General features: G+C 42.1%; 1 protein-coding gene across 1 annotated transcript in view; it reads left to right on the forward strand.

Moving 5' to 3' along the window:
• The window catches only part of LOC114664078 (collagen alpha-6(VI) chain-like), a 353,886-nt gene that overhangs the window by 49,916 nt on the left and 285,944 nt on the right, over positions 1–18,026 (forward strand). The window contains exon 2 of the mRNA XM_051936115.1: positions 13,002–13,105. Within this exon, the coding sequence (XP_051792075.1) occupies positions 13,021–13,105 (85 nt within the window). The 5' untranslated portion in view covers positions 13,002–13,020. The remainder of the gene's footprint in view (positions 1–13,001; positions 13,106–18,026) is intronic.

An 18,026-nucleotide genomic window follows, 5' to 3' on the forward strand; every position in this document is an offset into this window, starting at 1 on the left:
CACAGTGCTTTGTTATGTTACAGCCTTATTCCAAAATGGATTAAATTCTTTTTTTTCCTCAGAATTCTACACACAACACCCCATAATGACAACGTGAAAAAAGTTTACTTGAGATTTTTGCAAATTTATTAAAAATAAAAAAATTGAGAAATCCCATGTACATAAGTATTCACAGCCTTTGCCATGAAGCTCAAAAATTGAGCTCAGGTGCCTCCTGTTTCCCCTGATCATCCTTGAGATGTTTCTGCAGCTTCATTGGAGTCCACCTGTGGTAAATTCAGTTGACTGGACATGATTTGGAAAGGCACACACCTGTCTATAGAAGGTCCCACAACTGACAGTTCATGTCAGAGCACAAACCAAGCATGAAGTCAAAGGAATTGTCTGTAGACCTCCAAGACAGGATTGTCTCGAGGCACAAATCTGGGGAAGGTTACTGAAACATTTCTGCTGCTTTGAAGGTCCCAGTGAGCACAATGGTCTCCATCATCTGTAAGTGGAAGAAGTTCAAAACCACCAGGACTCTTCCTAGAGCTGGCCGGCCATCTAAACTGAGTGATCGGGGGAGAAGGGCCTTAGTCAGGGAGGTGACCAAGAACCCGATGGTCACTCTGTCAGAGGTCCTCTGTGGAGAGAGGAGAACCTTCCAGAAGGACAACCATCTCTGCAGCAATCCACCAATCAGGCCTGTATGGTAGAGTGGCCAGATGGAAGTAACTCCTTAGTAAAAGGCACATGGCAGCCCGCCTGGAGTTTGCCAAAAGGCACCTGAAGGACTCTCAGACCATGAGAAAGAAAATTCTCTGGTCTGATGAGACAAAGATTGAACTCTTTGGTGTGAATGCCAGGCGTCACCAGGCACCGCTCATCACCAGGCCAATACCATCCCTACAGTGAAGCATGGTGGTGGCAGCATCATGCTGTGGGGAACTGGGAGACTAGTCAGGATAAAGGGAAAGATGACTGCAGCAATGTACAGAGACATCCTGGATGAAAACCTGATCCAGAGCGCTCTTGACCTCAGACTGGGGCGACGGTTCATCTTTCAGCAGGACAACGACCCTAAGCACACAGCCAAGATATCAAAGGAGTGGCTTCAGGACAACTCTGTGAATGTCCTTGAGTGGCCCAGCCAGAGCCCAGACTTGAATCTGATTGAACATCTCTGGAGAGATCTTAAAATGGCTGTGCACCGACGCTTCCCATCCAACCTGTTGGAGCTTGAGAGGTGCTGCAAAGAGGAATGGGCCAAACTGGCCAAGGATAGGTGTGCCAAGCTTGTGGCATCATATTCAAAAAGACTTGAGGCTGGCATTGCTGCCAAAGGTGCATCGACAAAGTATTGAGCAAAGGCTGTGAATACTTATGGACATGGGATTTCTCAGTTTTTTTATTTTTAATAAATTTGCAAAAACCTCAAGTAAACTTTTTTCACGTTGTCATTATGGGGTGTTGTGTGTAGAATGAAAAAAATAAATTGAATCCATTTTGGAATAAGGCTGTCACATAACAAAACGTGGAGACAGTGATGTGCTGTGAATACTTTCCAGATGCACTGTAGATGATGGCATCCTCCTCTCCCACCTTCTCCTGGTATGTGAACTGCAGAGGGTCGAGGGCGTGGTGGATCTGTGGCCTCAGGTGGTGAAGCACGTGAATTACATCGACTCTGTACCTCTAACTCTCTCTGTCAAACAGACCAACCATTTTGTCCGCACCTCGACCATCCACCTGTCCAGTTACGCCTTTTTTCTTTATGTTTGAAGTTTCAAAGCACAGTATGGCATGAGTCAGGAGCGCAGCTCTTTTCTTTGTTAACATTTTGAGAAGTGTGTGGCTGTCATGTTCTTTGAATAGGCCATCGTGTACACGTATTATCTCGCACCCATGGTATGTCCGTCAAACTGAACGTGTTTTTACAGTTTGAGCACTAGCGAGTCTGTCGTGCATTATGAACACTCGATTGACCGCAATTTCTAAAAATTGCACCGTGTATGCCTGCATTGGAGTGGTATTGCTTACCTTAGTTGAGCCCAGAAAATGAGCCCACATGTGTGACAGGGGATTTATCCTACAGAAACTGTGGAAGGGGACATCATAATGTGGATGTAGGACTGTCGTGAAGACCCTCTTTCTAAGTGAATGTGTACCCATGTTCATGCTTGGCGAGATTGTGGCAATGCCAGGAATTCTTTTATTCCTTTTGAACTTCAAGCCTCATGCCAGATGGGTACTGTTAACAGGTTTATGGCAGTATGTGGGGAAGTGACTCTTTGAAATGGAGATGGTGCCTTGTGTTATTTCTGTGCGGATTGTTTGCTTGTAATTCTGTGCGGTTGTATGTTCGGTTCAGTTAATTGATCACATGGAATGTGAAGGATAAACCATGCTGAAGAACATTATTTCTGGTGTAGACACAATAACGAGTTGTGACAGAGTCCGAGGTGACCCTGTTTCCCCCTTTAATACTCTTTATAATGTAAACTTCATCGGAATGCCTCACATCCCCTACTCTTACCACCCTGACAGGTGGCGCTGTTCAGCATTTCCTTCGGTCTTCCCTTTTATATCGATGACCTCCAGGCAATTAGACCGAGCGAAAGAACAGGCAGTTGTTAAATTACACATTTTATATTTGTGCATTACAGATAACAGACCGAAAAGCACAAGTTAAATAATATTAGTATGACCTGAACTATATACTATCAGGTGGCAGGCTGTCTTATTTTGTTTGGTCTTTGTCCAGACCCAGCATAGCCGCTGTATGGAGTGGCAGAGACCACAGCTCTTCTACATTGGTGACACTGAAAGGGAAGACAGAGAGAATAGACCGAGGGGGGCTGGGGGGGTATGGAGCCTGGTCTGGCACCTCTGGACCAATGGGTGCAACGCCACTCCTTTTGTTCATCCAGTCCTGTTTCACCACGACTCAGGCCAATCGGTGCATGTAGACCCCTTTGGTTCAAACCTGCCCTCCAGTTTAGGCTCACTTTCTGGAGGGGCCCAAACAAACAAAAAGAATGTAAAGTGCCAACTCCCACACCTGGATCACGTGGTTATCTGCCTTCTAGGCATTGCCAATTTAAGCAAAAGTCGACTTTCACGTAATAAAACGAAAAAGCACTTGCCTGTTCTAATGGCTGAAGTGCGAGGGTGCGTTTCTGAGAGGATTTTAACATTGTCTTCGGTGGGCACACGTGGTGTGGCGCTGACAACAGGAGGGGTGCGCCCCCAGGTCAGGCTTGCTGGAGGACTCTGCATGTACCCCGTCATAAAGGCGAATTTCTCTTAAGTGCGGAGTGTTTTAGTTTAGCTAATTTCGGTCATGCATGCGTTAGTCTGAGAAAGGGGAAGAGAAAGTCCTGAGATGAGGTTACAAAAAAAGTAACTTTCTTTCTTTCGTAGAACGTATCGGCCTGTCTGAAGGGAACGCGTCGGGATGCACTCAAGGTTGTGCTCACGGGGCTGCTAGCCTATTTAATACCTGCCTTACAGAGAGTGAGTGTAGCACCAGTGCAGAGTTCACCTGCGCCAGTTGCGATTGGTGTAAGGGAGCAGCGGGTCGCAGGATTGGGTGAAGATTTCTAACAAGGTGTAAGAGGCACTTCCTGCCTCTAGGGGTCGTCTTTAGACTCGGTGGTGTGTCGGTGTAGCTTCTCTCCAAGTACACCAGATAGAGCGGCTGGTGCTTATTGGCAAATATTTCCTTGTATATAAACAGATGCAGAAATCCCCTAATAGTAGTAGAGGTAGCAGTGAGTCGTGTTGGTGATGGAGGTGCTTGTTTAGTTGGGCTTTCAGTGCACTTTTTGTTTTGTATTGTTTATACACTTTTTGTTTTTTTTTTTTTGTTTTTTTCTTCTTGTGAATATTTTTGGCATTCCAGGTGGTCCGTCGTGTAATGGGTGCAGCAATGCGCTAGGAGACTGTTGTGTGTAGTTTCTTCTTGAATGCTTCCTTTGTTTAAGAAGACGATAGTTTTGTGTATATACGTTTATGTCTTTATTGTTTATTTTGGGACTGGTAAATTCACTGTAAATATCATGCACTATTTTCTGATTGAAACATTATTGTGTTGTGTGGTTTTTGTGCACCTGTAAATAAAAACCCACTTTTTTGTTTTTGGAAAATGCAATCCTTTTTGTGTCTGTGTCTCCACATCTGATTTCTTTGTGTGGTCTGGTGCCAACCTCTCTACTACACGGGGTGTCACAGACCACTTTGGTTAACTCGTTCATCTGCAGTACTGATGGCTCCACAAAAACTGTTCTCTGATCTAGTAGGGTTGTAATTGAAAATAAGTGATTCTAATGTCCATCCATCCATCCATCCATTTTCCAACCCACTGAATCCGAACACAGGGTCACGGGGTCTAATGTCCATATTTCTCTATTGCTTTTTGTTTCGATTATGAAATATTTTTTGGACCATTTCTTCCACCATTTTGTTTTTTTCGGTCGCCACTGTTTTGGCTTTCTGTTATGGCAAACGAACCAATTATTCATTGTGACCTTTGATCTCGACACTTCTTCAGCCAATTCAAAGTCAAATCTCTAATCACTTTCACAAACCTTCCATCTTTTGATTCCTAGTGTTTTTGACTTTTTTTCTCCTCTGGTTTATGACTCTGCTTTTTGTTTTATGTTTTGGCAAAGTCACTTGCTGTTTTTGAACTCCTGGTTTTCTGGCTTGTGTTTATCTCCTGGCTCACTCTCGAACCTTAAACTGAAACAAATGCCACATAGATAGATATGTTACCGTAGTTGGCAGGATCACATAGACAGATAGATGTGAAATGCACTATGTGATCCTGCCAACTACGCTAAAATATCTCAGATATTTTAGCTTAGTTGGCAGGATCACATAGCGCCTTTCACATCTATCTACCTATCTATCTGTGCCTTTCATCTATCTCTCTATTATATAGTGCCTGTGAAAGGCGGCCCTGTATAATATAAGGCACTATATGATAGACAGATGTACTTTATTTCACCCCGAAGAGGAAATTAGAACTTTATAGAAGCTTGAGAGCGAGAGAACTATATAAATAATAACCTTGTAATAAATAGGAAAAAAGTTCAATTTATATAATGAAGGGAGTCGATTCCTGATGGGCAAATGTGACTTTTACGTGAGTCCCTGTTCTTGAAGGGGTCTCGACTTTTACTCACATGGGTTTGCCGAGTGCTTTACACAACACTGAGTATCCCAGCAGTATGGTGTGTATGGTAGGAAGTGTCCCTGGACCAGATGCCAATCCATCATGGGGCACCACACACACACACACACACACACACACACACACACACACACACACACTTCTATGGTGTCAATCAGTATAACTAATGGGTCTTTGGGATCTCCTAACACACCCCAAGATTCTCAAATCCATTTAAGCAAACTGAGGGGTCACACACATATGCTGGTAGCTTTAGGCTCATCCCAGAGCTCACAAAAAGCAATATGGGGGATCCCACTGGAGTTACCCACCTGTGTTTGGGATGCAAAAGCTACCCTGAGGAAAAGCTCACACAGTCACAGAGAGAACATGTAAACATCACACAGGCTTGGGTTTAATAACCTGGTGGTCTAAAGCTGTCATATTAGGCAAATCAAACGGCATGGCTGTATTTGAGTATAATGTATACTGGACTGGCACCTGTCGCCCCTCCACTGCACCCTGGGTATTTGGGCCAGACAAAAGAAAGATTTATATTTTTAAAAAATCTGTTTGAAAAGCAAAATTTGACAAATCAAGAGTGAATTATTAGAATTTATAAAGCGTGTCACCAAGGTGGTGCGGTGATTGACACAGATAACTCGCTGATTGCGGCGTTATCACCTGGTCAGTGCCAGTGTGGAGCGTGTTGTGCACAGATGTGGCCATATTGTCCCTTGTTTGCCCCCAGGTGGTAAGATTGGTTTTGTTCAGAAAATATTCAGCTCATAAATTTAGGTCGCTCTGGTGTAATTTTCAGCTCCAGATCTATTTTGGGCTCTTGTTTCATGTTTTGACGTAAATGTTAAATGACCTTGCTCTCGTAACGGCTCCATTATTCCCGCTCTTCCAGAGTCCAAGGATTTCTCACAGACTTCAGCCGGCAGTTTCTTTTGTTTGAGCCCCCAGTGACATTCCTGACATTTTTGAATTCAAGTACAGCTTGGGGCCGATCGGAGTTTCTTAACAAAGAAAATGAAGGTGCCATCTGCAGGGCGTTCTGTGCACTGCATCCTGCTCTTCACTTACTGAAGTCTGCCAGCTTACTTTTTTAATCGCATGATCATTACGGACCAAGCCCTGACTTTTCTCTTCTGCTTTACCATCTTTTATTTTTAAAATAATTAAACACTAAAGCTCAGTTCAGTCAAAGATGCAATCAGTGCTGTAGCACAATTTAAAAATTCCCCAAACTGAGCACTTGACTCTTTCTCCCTTGCCATGTGATAAGAGAGCCCAGTGTGATGAAGTCTCTCATGAAAATTTGAAACCGAAGAAGAATTCTGGCAGAGCGCCAGCACCCTCATTTGAGAATGGCATGAAGAAAAATTCTTGCCAAATTATTAAAATTCTTGAACCATTCCCTATTTATTTTAAAATTTAAGCTAATAGAAAGTGTCATTTTCCCACTGAATTATGGGAGGAGGACTGAGGTTCGTCCCGTTAAACAAAGTGAGTCGTCATGCGAGTGACGCAGTGCTGGATCCGACACTTGATTTTCCGTTCCATAATGTTATCTGGACGCTGTTATTCCAAAAATCACTATTGGCAAACTGGGGGAGATTGAAACCCAAGCGATTATCTGTTCTGTCAGCAAAATGGGAGATGAGCTTTTTGAGCAAAACTGGGAGGTGTCTTAGTCCTGTGGCGCACCACCTCTGGGCCGGTGTTGGGTCTCCCACAATGTCCTCTGGAGCATCAAACAGTCCATCCTCTTACGGACTGGCTGACCTTTCGAAAGGGACTCCCTCTGTGATCCCCAGGCAATCGGTCCAACATGCCATGACTGCCAAGTGTTTACTTCTTGAAGTCTTGTCCTTTGTAGGCATTTTCTTCCATGTGGCTGAAATTTTGCCCATCACGTCAGCCTGTTCTCTGCACCATTGGTTGTGGCAGATTACGTCACACTCCCTTTTTTTAAATGCAGGATCCTGCCGACTACACCACTTATGACTACTAGGGGCATTGCAGCACCCCAAACCCCAGACACAACCACAGTGACGCAAGTCCCGGGTTCACATGCAAGGTTTTTATTACAATAAAGTCTTCTTTGTAATAATAGCACCAACACAAGCTCAAACACATTTTTCTTCTTCAAATGGAAAGGAGCAGTTACACGTAAGGACAGTCGAGGGAACTTTGACTTTTGAGGCCACCATAGGAAGGTAATAGCAGAAGAGACAATTATCTATATAGATAGATGTGAAAGGCACTATATGATAGACTAGCTGTCCTCTGTGGCTCCACCCACGTAGTAGTGGAACGGGACAAACTTTAAAAATCAATTAAGAAATTTTAAAAAATGTAATTCTGAGGGAGCAATTAACACAAGGACAGTCGAGTCGTACAAAAAAGCAAAGCGAAACAAAAAAAAAAGGTAGAAAGTGAAATGAAACCAAAGCCCAAAACAAGAGACAATAATCGAGGTCGAGAGAACAAGAGGGTCAAAACCAAAAAGTACACACGAGAAATGAGCACAATGATAAGCTTGGAGCTCATTAGAGTGTCGGAATCTGCAGATCGGATCAGGATTTGAACTCATAGCCGTCCTTGTATCCCGTCGTGTCGATTATGTATGGGTCACGACCTCAGGGGCCACACCCCTAGCAATGCTGGAAGCCAACCAATTCTGGTTTTGTGTTTCTTCTTTGTGTGTTGTTTATTTGACATTATGTTGTAAATTCAGTGTTTTTATTTTTTTTATTATGATCAGTTTAATTGCTTTAGATTTGTTAGTCTGCCCTGACTCATTGATGGTGTGCCCAAGGAGGCGGTGCCACTTGATTAGGCAGCTCAGTTCCTGCCCCGGCTTGTGCTTAAGGCAGAGTCCTGGGGCTTCATGCATAACGCCGTGCGTAGAATTCACACTAAAACATGGCGTACGGACAAAAGCAGAAATGTGCGTACGTACAAAAAATTCCAGATGCATAAATCTGTGCGTTCGCCAAACTTCCACGTTCTCCCGCTCCATAAATCCCGGTCAGCATGAAAAGTAACACATGTGCACGCGCCTGCTGCCCCTCCCCAAACTCCTCCCAGAAATACGCCTCTTTGAATTTGCAAATCAATATAAATAGCCCTTAAGCTCAGCATTCTTTGAAAAGGCAAAATATCAAAAGCACGGGGGGAAATAGAAGAATTTCAGCAAATACCAAGTGGAGGCAAAGGAAAACGTACAGTTTGGTGGTTTAAACATTGATATAAACAACAAAAGGAAGTTGATCGAGTGACATAGAGTGTCAGATAAACTCGAAAGCTGAAGTTCACAAAGTCACACAGTTCCCAAAATAAAAAAGAAGTTGTCACATATTAAAGTCGTCGTGAAAAGGTGAGACGTAGCCCACCGTCTGAGTGTCATATGAAAGTTTATTAGGGTACAGAGAAAAAATAATAGGGACAGTGGGGAAAAAAGCACGAAATGTCAACTTTAATCTCAAAATTTCCACTTTAATCACATAGTTTATTCTGTCATTAAAATAGAACATCATAAAGTTCATCTTAAAATCGTTTAATTCACTAGTTTCTCAAATCCCATCGTAACTAAAGTAGCACGTTAAATGCTTTGTATTGTATGTGTTCTTCTATGTGCTCTATGTGTGTGAATCACTACCTGCTTCTTAAACGGACTTTCTCTTCCTCCGACAGAACACAGAATCCATTACATTCGTGATATTACAGCTCTCTGAATACTTAAAATACTGAGATGTATACATGATATTATTTTCATGATGATAGGAGTTAAAGCATCTTATTAAACATGGGAACACGGTGGCGCAGTGATTGTTCATGTCTCACGCAAGATGCTTGCTGTGCCATGCGCGACCTTTGATGAAATACTTTATTGTAGCAGTACTGTTTCTTTCAAATGTACTAACAGCCAGTTCCTGTCCTTCCTTTTTGTCCTTCAAATACCCAATTGCCACACAATCAGCTCTGTAATAGACGTTAAGCCATCTGTAAGCTTAGAACGCCGATTCTTCAAAACTATTAAGGAACATTGAAATATCTTCATAGTACGTGTTTAATTATTCTATCCATCTATCCTTCCAGTGTCGCGTCTGCACCAGCAAGAATACAGCGCGAGGCAGGAACAATCTGTGAACTGGGTGCCAGCTCCTCACTTGCACTGTGCCATCGTGTCCTCACATGTTTAATTATTAACAATATAGATTATTTAAATGAAGTTAACATTTTATCTGTATAATGTAATAAACATATTTTGATGCATTTCATCTTAAAAATGATATCGTCATCATATGTAAATACGCGCTTTATAAAGTGGCTCAGGTTGTGTAATATTATAACTGTATCACAAGTTTACAGTGAGGTGATTGAACTTATAAGTACCAACAGTTCTACAAGGAGCACTTGATGGACTGATTGAGTGAATTTAGAGTTCTTGGGATGAAACTGTTTCTGAACCACGAGGTCCATACAGGAAAGGCTCAGAAGTGTTTGAAACATGAGAGCAGTTCAATAGACAGCATGGCTGAGGCAGCGTGTATTTGATGCTGTATCCTGATAATTTTCTTTCCAATCAGCTGCTGTAGAGCTGTGATTCCCCATTCAGAAACAGTGATATAAATACTCTGAGTGGTGCAGTGAGAGTAATATGGAAAAAGATGATCTGCTGTGGCAACCCTTAATGGGAGCAGCTGGAAGAAGAAGGTGCAGTGAGAGTAAAAACGGTAAAGCAGTTATGGTATTTGGAATAGTTTGGCCATTCTGTGGACCATCATACTGTTACAGGTTAATTACAATCAGATGCCTTAAACTCAGATGCTTTAAACTAATAAACAATATGCAGTTAATTTCAGTGTATTTACAAAGCTGCGTTAGGAAAGTGGATCTAAAAAAGAAAGGGAAACCATACTAGAACAGTACCACTGCTTTGACGCTGGGTGCCGGCAATTTGCAAAACCGAGCGGAGAACTTGTGTACGCCAGGGACTGAGCTACTGTGGAAATGTGCGTGGCTTTACACCAAGTTTAGTTTTTATACATCGCGATTTGAGCGTGGAAACAGGCGTACGCAACATTTTTGTGCGTACGCACCGATCATACATGAGGCCCTTGGAGATTTGGCTTTCCGTCTATCAGTTTGGATTGCTGGTTTTGTCATTTATCTGCTTTGTTTTTGAATGTACTGTCTTGTGACCTGCGCTCTTTTTTATAACATGCTATTCTCTTAATTTTTGTCCACTTTCCATATGAGGTCCACTCATGGTGTTTGTGAAATATTGAGTTTTGGATCCTACATAATATGATTTTCACATTCATTTCTTGCTTAATGTAATATTTAAAGTTGAGTTTAAATAACATCTTCTCACCCTGCCATATGTTTCATAACAGAGTGTCACCGTATTTCATAGATCGCATCGACTGCTGCCATGGTGATATCTCCCAGGAGTTAACAGTTTGTGACCTCATTCACCACAGACTGGCACATTGTAGTCCATTGTACATAATATTTACATTTTGTGATGGTTATTTATTTTTTTCCTGGTTACAAGTTAATAATTTTTCCAGTTTTAATTCTTGGATTTTTGCTTAGAATGTTTTAGCCATTTTTTCTGGGTTACACTCTTGCCTGTTTTTAGGGCCACATCTCATCTCTTGATACTTACTCTTTTTTCATTAAAATAAACTTTACTGCCTCGGTTTGAGTTAATAGACGGTTATGCTTTTGAAAACTAGCAAGAATATGTTAATAGTAACTGGGAGGAGACAGACACTGGATGAACTGAAATAATACCTAAAAACTGTGACGTCTGTCACACCATTACCAAAGTTGTATCGAAAGTCAGTAAATCAGTCAAAAACCAAGAAAGGCTTTAGAAAAAAAACGTTTATAAAGTGGGCAAGAACAAACGATAAAAATCTGCCAACTCAAATAGGAAGTGCTTTCTTTGACAACCTTTTAAACCTGCCATGTCATGACCTAGAGGTTACGACCTCTCAGGACACGCCCCTAACAACACTGGAGGAATTCCTGATAATGGCGAAAACAAAATGGCTGCAATGAAAATAAGCAAACGAACTAAATGTATTAACAAAACCTACAAAATTAAAACACCAATTGGGGAAAAAAATTCACAATCAGAAACTAGAATGAGTCCTCAGACTTGTGAAATAATAAAGAAACCCAAACCAAAAGTAAAAACCTGCATTTTGTTGTAAAATGGAGACAAAAAAAAAATGGCAAAAAGATACGAGACCTGCAGAAGCTCTACAAAGTGGGTCAGAAGTGTCACTAGCTTTGTCCAGTAAAGGCTCAGCCCAAGTCAGCCTGTCCCCAACTGTCCTCCACAGTCCTAAGAATAGGCCGCTGGCTCTAACAAAATACAAATGCATTGAAAAATTCTTAGAGAGTCTCTGGCTTGACAAGATCATTCCACCAAAAATCTTTATTGGATTTTTGATATAAATAAAAACACAAAACTGGCATAAAGTCAGATGGGAGGCGAAACAAAAAATGTGTTTAAAAAGGCAATCAAGTGCCATTACTTAAATCCAAATCCCAAAGCAGAAAAGAGAAATCCAAAGACCAGAAGAAAAATAACAAGAAAAGTTAAACTAACAAAGTCGGTGATCTACTGCTGCACTCACCTCTCTGACTGAAAATAAAGGCAGTGGGAGGGCCCAACAGCAGTGACATCAGGGTGGCCACATCTCCTGAGGCTCCACCCACAAACTACAGGGGATAGAGTCACATTTAAGGACACAGTACATACATATTAAATAATAAACCAACATAACAAAGTAAATAAAAATATAGAAAATAAAAAATAACCAAAAATCGGTTTGCACAGACTATCACACACAATTTTTGGCTTTTGCTTCATTCTGTCTGACTTTGATTTTTGGGTTTAGTTTTGGTTCTGGCTAAAAGATAAATTTGAACTCCAATAAACAATATTAGCACAAATCTGGCCTCACGTTCAGCTTTAACATCCAAACTCCAGCCTTTGAGATTGTAAAACAAAACATTCAACGGCACTTAGAAAATGGAAAAGCCAAATGAGTGGAGAGCTGAATGAACCTTCCCTGGAGTCAATGCCTCAGTGAGGACCAGAGACCTCACAGGACGGTTTAAAGGCCAGATGTTGTGCCAGCGAACAAACAAAAAGAATTTCAATCAGACAACCAGGTGACAAGACAAAGTCCAAGACAGAGAAAAGGTGAAACTTGGGGGAAATCGACCTCGGTATAAATCAAAACACGAGAAGGCAATGAGAGTCAAAAAACCAGGAGATTGTTAGAGAAAAGAAGTTTAAAATCTGTCAACTCCGATAGGGGAATAATCCTAAGTAGGACATTGCTACTGATCATAACCTCAAAGGAAAATGAAGAAACTGCCTTGATGAAAGGAGTACAAAATGGCAGTGATGGTAAATAAATATAATGGTGGCAAAAATGGTACAAAATCTTTAACACCAATACAAGTAAACCTCAAATTGAAAAGCTGAGGCTAAAAGGCTGTTAAACTCCGGAGCAATAAAACTCAAAAAGAGACCAGAAGAGAGTACAGAAAATGAAATACTGAATCCAATTATAACACCAGAGGGAAGTCCTCTTCGCTTCATAGTTGGGGGCCCCGTCCCCTTCGGTTCAATTTAAAACACTCATGTTAAAGTAACAGCCTGGATCCACTGTACTGTTTCCTTTTAGAATTTTAAACCCATAAATCCTTTCAGCTCTTATTCTCCATTTACTTAAACTGGAAGCATAGAACTTCTTCAGTCTTAACTCACAGCTCATTCATCTTTGATTTTGTGTTTCAGGTGCCATCGTCTCAGCAGAATGGAAAACCTGAAGAGTGCCAAGGCTTTCCTGGTAATTTCTCTGCTTGTGCCATGGCTGTGGCTGTCTGACGCCCAGAACAATGGTAAGGTGTCCACTTTTAGGGGTCTTTCCTTTAATCCCCTCCTGTCTTCTCGGTGAGCTTGCATTGACCTTTACAAGCATCAGTGCCAGTTCCTTGTAAAGATGCCCAGTAGGTTTAACAGGTCCTCTTTTTTTGTCCTCTGTACTGGGTACAATGAAATTCTGACTGGCATGTGTTAATGAACACACAAAACGCAGTCACCCCATCATTGGTGAGCAGAACAACCGGACCTCAAAACTTCAGTCTTAATTTCCTGAAAATTCACAAAACATTTGTCATTAATAGATGTAAAGAGTATAATAACTTGCATTATACATATTATAGTGTGATTCTCTTGCAATTTCAGACATTAAAGTGAACTCTCAACGTGCACCTCCATTTTAATTAAACCCTTGACACAAAGTTTTCAAAAATCTTTGTACACTGCGTAAATCCCAAAGCACTGAAAGTGGAAAAATATTATCCTGTTATATGAATTGGTGATCGGGCAGACCCAAGTAACTGTGTGCCAGTAAGCATAACATGAATCATGGATTAAGTTCATGGAAAACACGATTAAGTAAAAAGCTGAGAGCACATGGCAAGAACAGGAATTTTAGTGAGCAGTCATCGTGGGTTCAGATGGAGAGAGCGTGTTTTACTAATTTGATGGAGTTCTATGAAGATATCAAAGCAGATGATCAGATAGGAGCATTGGTGTTGTGATTCCTGCCACACTAAGCACAACAATGGACACAGACCTCCAACAAATCACAAAAACCAGACCTGCTCTGTTTGTACGTAGATTCGGGCCTCACTGTCTAGCCCCAAACTCAAAAGGCAAGACATTGGCCTACACAGGCCCAAAAAATGGAGCGCAGGTTTTAAGAAACTGAAATGTTCAAAATATCCAAGTGTTCACTAAAAAGAGGAGAGGCACATTTTAAAACATCTGGTCCCAAATAATTCAAAATTTTTTAAGACTTTTAGAATTGACGACTCAGGTCTGGTGATGCCACCTCTGGAAGGCATCAGATCTCAGTCCAGAGTCTTTTCATGTGTAGCTCCAGGCTGGTGGAACGTGCTGCTCACCTCCATGCGACTGCTGACTCAATCAATATGTTTAGGATGCAGATGAAGACTTTATTTTTTGGTGAATTTCCGTCATTTAGATTTCGTAAAGTAGGAATTGTAACTCGCTTGGGTTTTGTTCTGAGCTCCTCACTTGTGATGATTGTCACGCTTGTTCCCTAACAGTCCCTTAGACTCATGTTTACTCAATTATGTTTGATAAGTGGCGTTGGATAAAAGTGTCTACAAAATAAAGAAATTTAAGGGTAAATGTCATTTTCTTAGTGTTTTTTAAGTTTTAATGCCAGATCCAATGGCTGCCTAAGGTGAGGCCTACTATAGGCAAGGTAGGAAAGGCCCCAGTCTCGCTTATGGTTTTTATTTTCTTTCTATTTTTTGCGTACTCAAATTTATAATAGCTAACATCTAAACCCAAAATGTAATCCTAACTTGTAGTCAAAACCAGTGCTGCACTAGCAGGCATTAAATTTATGCAGGCGACTATAAGACAAGAACATATTCAAAAACTAAAAACAAGAGGTCAGAACAACTATCAGTAACCAAATCCAGGAACTACAAGACAAAAATCGAAGTCACAAGGATTACAGAGAGTTCATAAACCAGAGTAACAAAACAAAAAAATAAAGTTTGAAGATTTCAGGAATCCTTGGAGTTGGATGGGATAGCAAACCCCAGATCACCCTTTACAAAGTCAAATTATGATTGACAGGCCATGACCTCTGAGGACACACCTACTCCAGGGCGGTCCATCAGCTACACCATAGAATGTCTTTGCTGCAATCTTTTTAGATGTTATGATAGCACGACAGAAAATGGAGGAAGCTCATGCAGAGACATGGAGCACCGACACAGACTTGGGGTATCTGAAGCTGTGGGGCCGCTGCACTAACCACTGCCCCGCCGTGCTACCCAGCGCATATCGTCTATTCCAGTAATGTCACCCATTCCGCAAAATCAGTTGGAAATCCTCCCCAATGCATGCAGCTTCAAATGAAGGTTTCATTTCTCTTTGTGTTTGTCTCTCCCCTTATTGCCTGCATTTTTCACTGCCAAGTTGTGCCTTGTGGCTCCGAGCCCCCCAACCCCCTCCCAGGCTAATCTCCCACTCCTGACAACATTCCTGGGTGATTTACAGCAAGGCATGGCGCTCCTCTGACCCGATCTGGAGAGCTGCACTGGGTCACTCAAGTGCACTTTAACAGCCTTTTAACTTCGTATCTTAACGTCCCCCACATATCCCTCATCCAGGCTATCCAGAAGATTTGAAGTCTTCACTTCTCCCTTCCCTTCCACCCACCAGCTTTTCTCCATATTTATTTATTTATTTTTTTCTCAGCTGTCTTCTATTTGCTGAAGGCCACTTAAAGCCTGACATGGAAAAAGGCTCAGGTGTGGAAAGAGAGAGATATGAGGGAGAGGGTGGGCAAAGATGGAGGAGGGTCATCTGGGCAGCTGACTCCTAGGAGAGGGATACGCAGGGACGAGTAACAAGAAGACTTACGTGCCATCCGTGGGTCAGGTAACTTGACATAAGGAGCCTTTATTTTGGCTTCATTTGGTCTCCAAGGCCTCAGGTCTGAATCCATTATGGCAGTGGATATGCTTCCTAGGCTCAAAATGGTCCCAAGTACAGACTTGCATGTGGTAATCGACCACACGGGCAACACGTCGCCACCCTGTGGTGCCAAAATCAATTAGGACAACTACCTGACCTCAGAACTTCTATCTTAATATATACCATATACAGTATAGATGAATGTGAAAGGCGCTACAGTTAGGTCCATAAATATTTGGACAGAGACAACTTTTTTCTAATTTCGGTTCTGTACATTACCACAATGAATTTTAAATGAAACAACTCTGATGCAGTTGAAGTGCAGACTTTCAGCTTTAATTCAGTGGGGTGAACAAAACAATTCATAAAAATGTGAGGCAACTAAAGCATTTTGTGAACACAATCCCTTCATTTCAGGGGCTCAAAAGTAACTGGACAATTGACTCCAAGGCTATTTCATGGGCAGGTGTGGTCAAGTCCGTCGTTATGTCATTATCAATGAAGCAGATAAAAGGCCTGGAGTTGATTTGAGGTGTGGTGTTTGCATGTGGAAGATTCTGCTGTGAACAGACAACATGCAGTCAAAGGAGCTCTCCATGCAGGTGAAAGAAGCCATCCTTAAGCTGCGAAAACAGAAAAAAACAATCCGAGAAATTGCTACAATATTACGAGTGGCAAAATCTACAGTTTGGTTCATCCTGAGAAAGAAAGCAAGCACTGGTGAACTCAGCAATGCAAAAAGACCACCATGCTTCACTGTAGGGATGGTATTGGCCTGGTGATGAGCGGTGCCTGGTTTCCTCCAAACGTGACGCCTGGCATTCACACCAAAGAGTTCAATCTTTGTCTCATCAGACCAGAGAATTTTTTTTCTCATGGTCTGAGAGTCCTTCAGGTGCCTTTTGGCAAACTCCAGGTGGGCTGCCATGTGCCTTTTACTAAGGAGTGGCTTCCGTCTGGCCACTCTACCATACAGGCCTGATTGATGGATTGCTGCAGAGATGGTTGTCCTTCTGGAAGGTTCTCCTCTCTCCACAGAGGACCTCTGGAGCTCTGACAGAGTGACCATCGGGTTCTTGGTCACCTCCCTGACTAAGGCCCTTCTCCCCCGATATCTCAGTTTAGATGGCCGGCCAGCTCTAGGAAGAGTCCTGGTGGTTTCGAACTTCTTCCACTTACGGATGATGGAGGCCACTGTGCTCATTGGGACCTTCAAAGCAGCAGACATTTTTCTGTAACCTTCCCCAGATTTGTGCCTCGAGATAATCCTGTCTCAGAGGTCTACAGACAATTCTTTTGACTTCATGCTTGGTTTGTGCTCTGACATGAACTGTCAACTGTGGGACCTTCTATAGACAGGTGTGTGCCTTTCCAAATCATGTCCAGTCAACTGAATGTACCACAGGTGGACTCCAATGAAGCTGCAGAAACATCTCAAGGATGATCAGGGGAAACAGGATGCACCTGAGCTCAATTTTGAGCTTCATGGCAAAGGCTGTGAATACTTATTTTTTCATGTTGTCATTATGGGGTGTTGTGTGTAGAATTCTGAGGAAAAAAATGAATTGAATCCATTTTGGAATAAGGCTGTAACATAACAAAATGTGGAAAAAGTGATGCGCTGTGAATACTTTCTGGATGCACTGTAGATACTGTAATGGTGTCACAAAAAGACTCAGGAAGCATCAAAGGTTTGGGGCAGCCACCCGTGTAATATCCCTGGCTGCAAAATGGGTCATTTTTGTTGAGTTGTGAATGGTACAATGTCCAAAACAGAACTGACTTAGGTTGGGTAAAGTTTGTGACAGGAAGTGATGTCATCGGGACTGGGACCGGAAGTGAGGTCACCGGGATCGGAAGTGACATCACTGGAAAATGAAACTGGCATCTTCGGAACTGGAAAGTGATGTCATCGATGACAACAGTACCGGAAGTAACGTCATCTAAAGCGCCCCCATCTAGTGGGATTTCCCGAGGATAGTCTGCAGATGACACAGAGAGAGAGTTAGTGCAGATCACCACCCGCTGGTCTGGCGCGGTATTACTATTATTTAAGCCCTCTAGCTGCCTCCCATGTGCATGTGTGTGACAATGGATAGCTACATTTTAAAGGCACTATATAATATTCATATGTTTAGAGGTTTATGGGGTTCAATATGTCATAGGTACAGATTACAGTTAAATTCTTAATTCAGGGGTTGATCGACACGCAACACGACGTCACTCCCTTTGATCTGTAAGTAGAACTTACTGACCCAGAAATGCGTCTTATCTGAAACGACAACCTTCGCTTGA

Source organism: Erpetoichthys calabaricus, chromosome 13 (genome assembly GCF_900747795.2).
Source record: "Erpetoichthys calabaricus chromosome 13, fErpCal1.3, whole genome shotgun sequence".
NCBI classification, from domain to species: domain Eukaryota; kingdom Metazoa; phylum Chordata; class Cladistia; order Polypteriformes; family Polypteridae; genus Erpetoichthys; species Erpetoichthys calabaricus.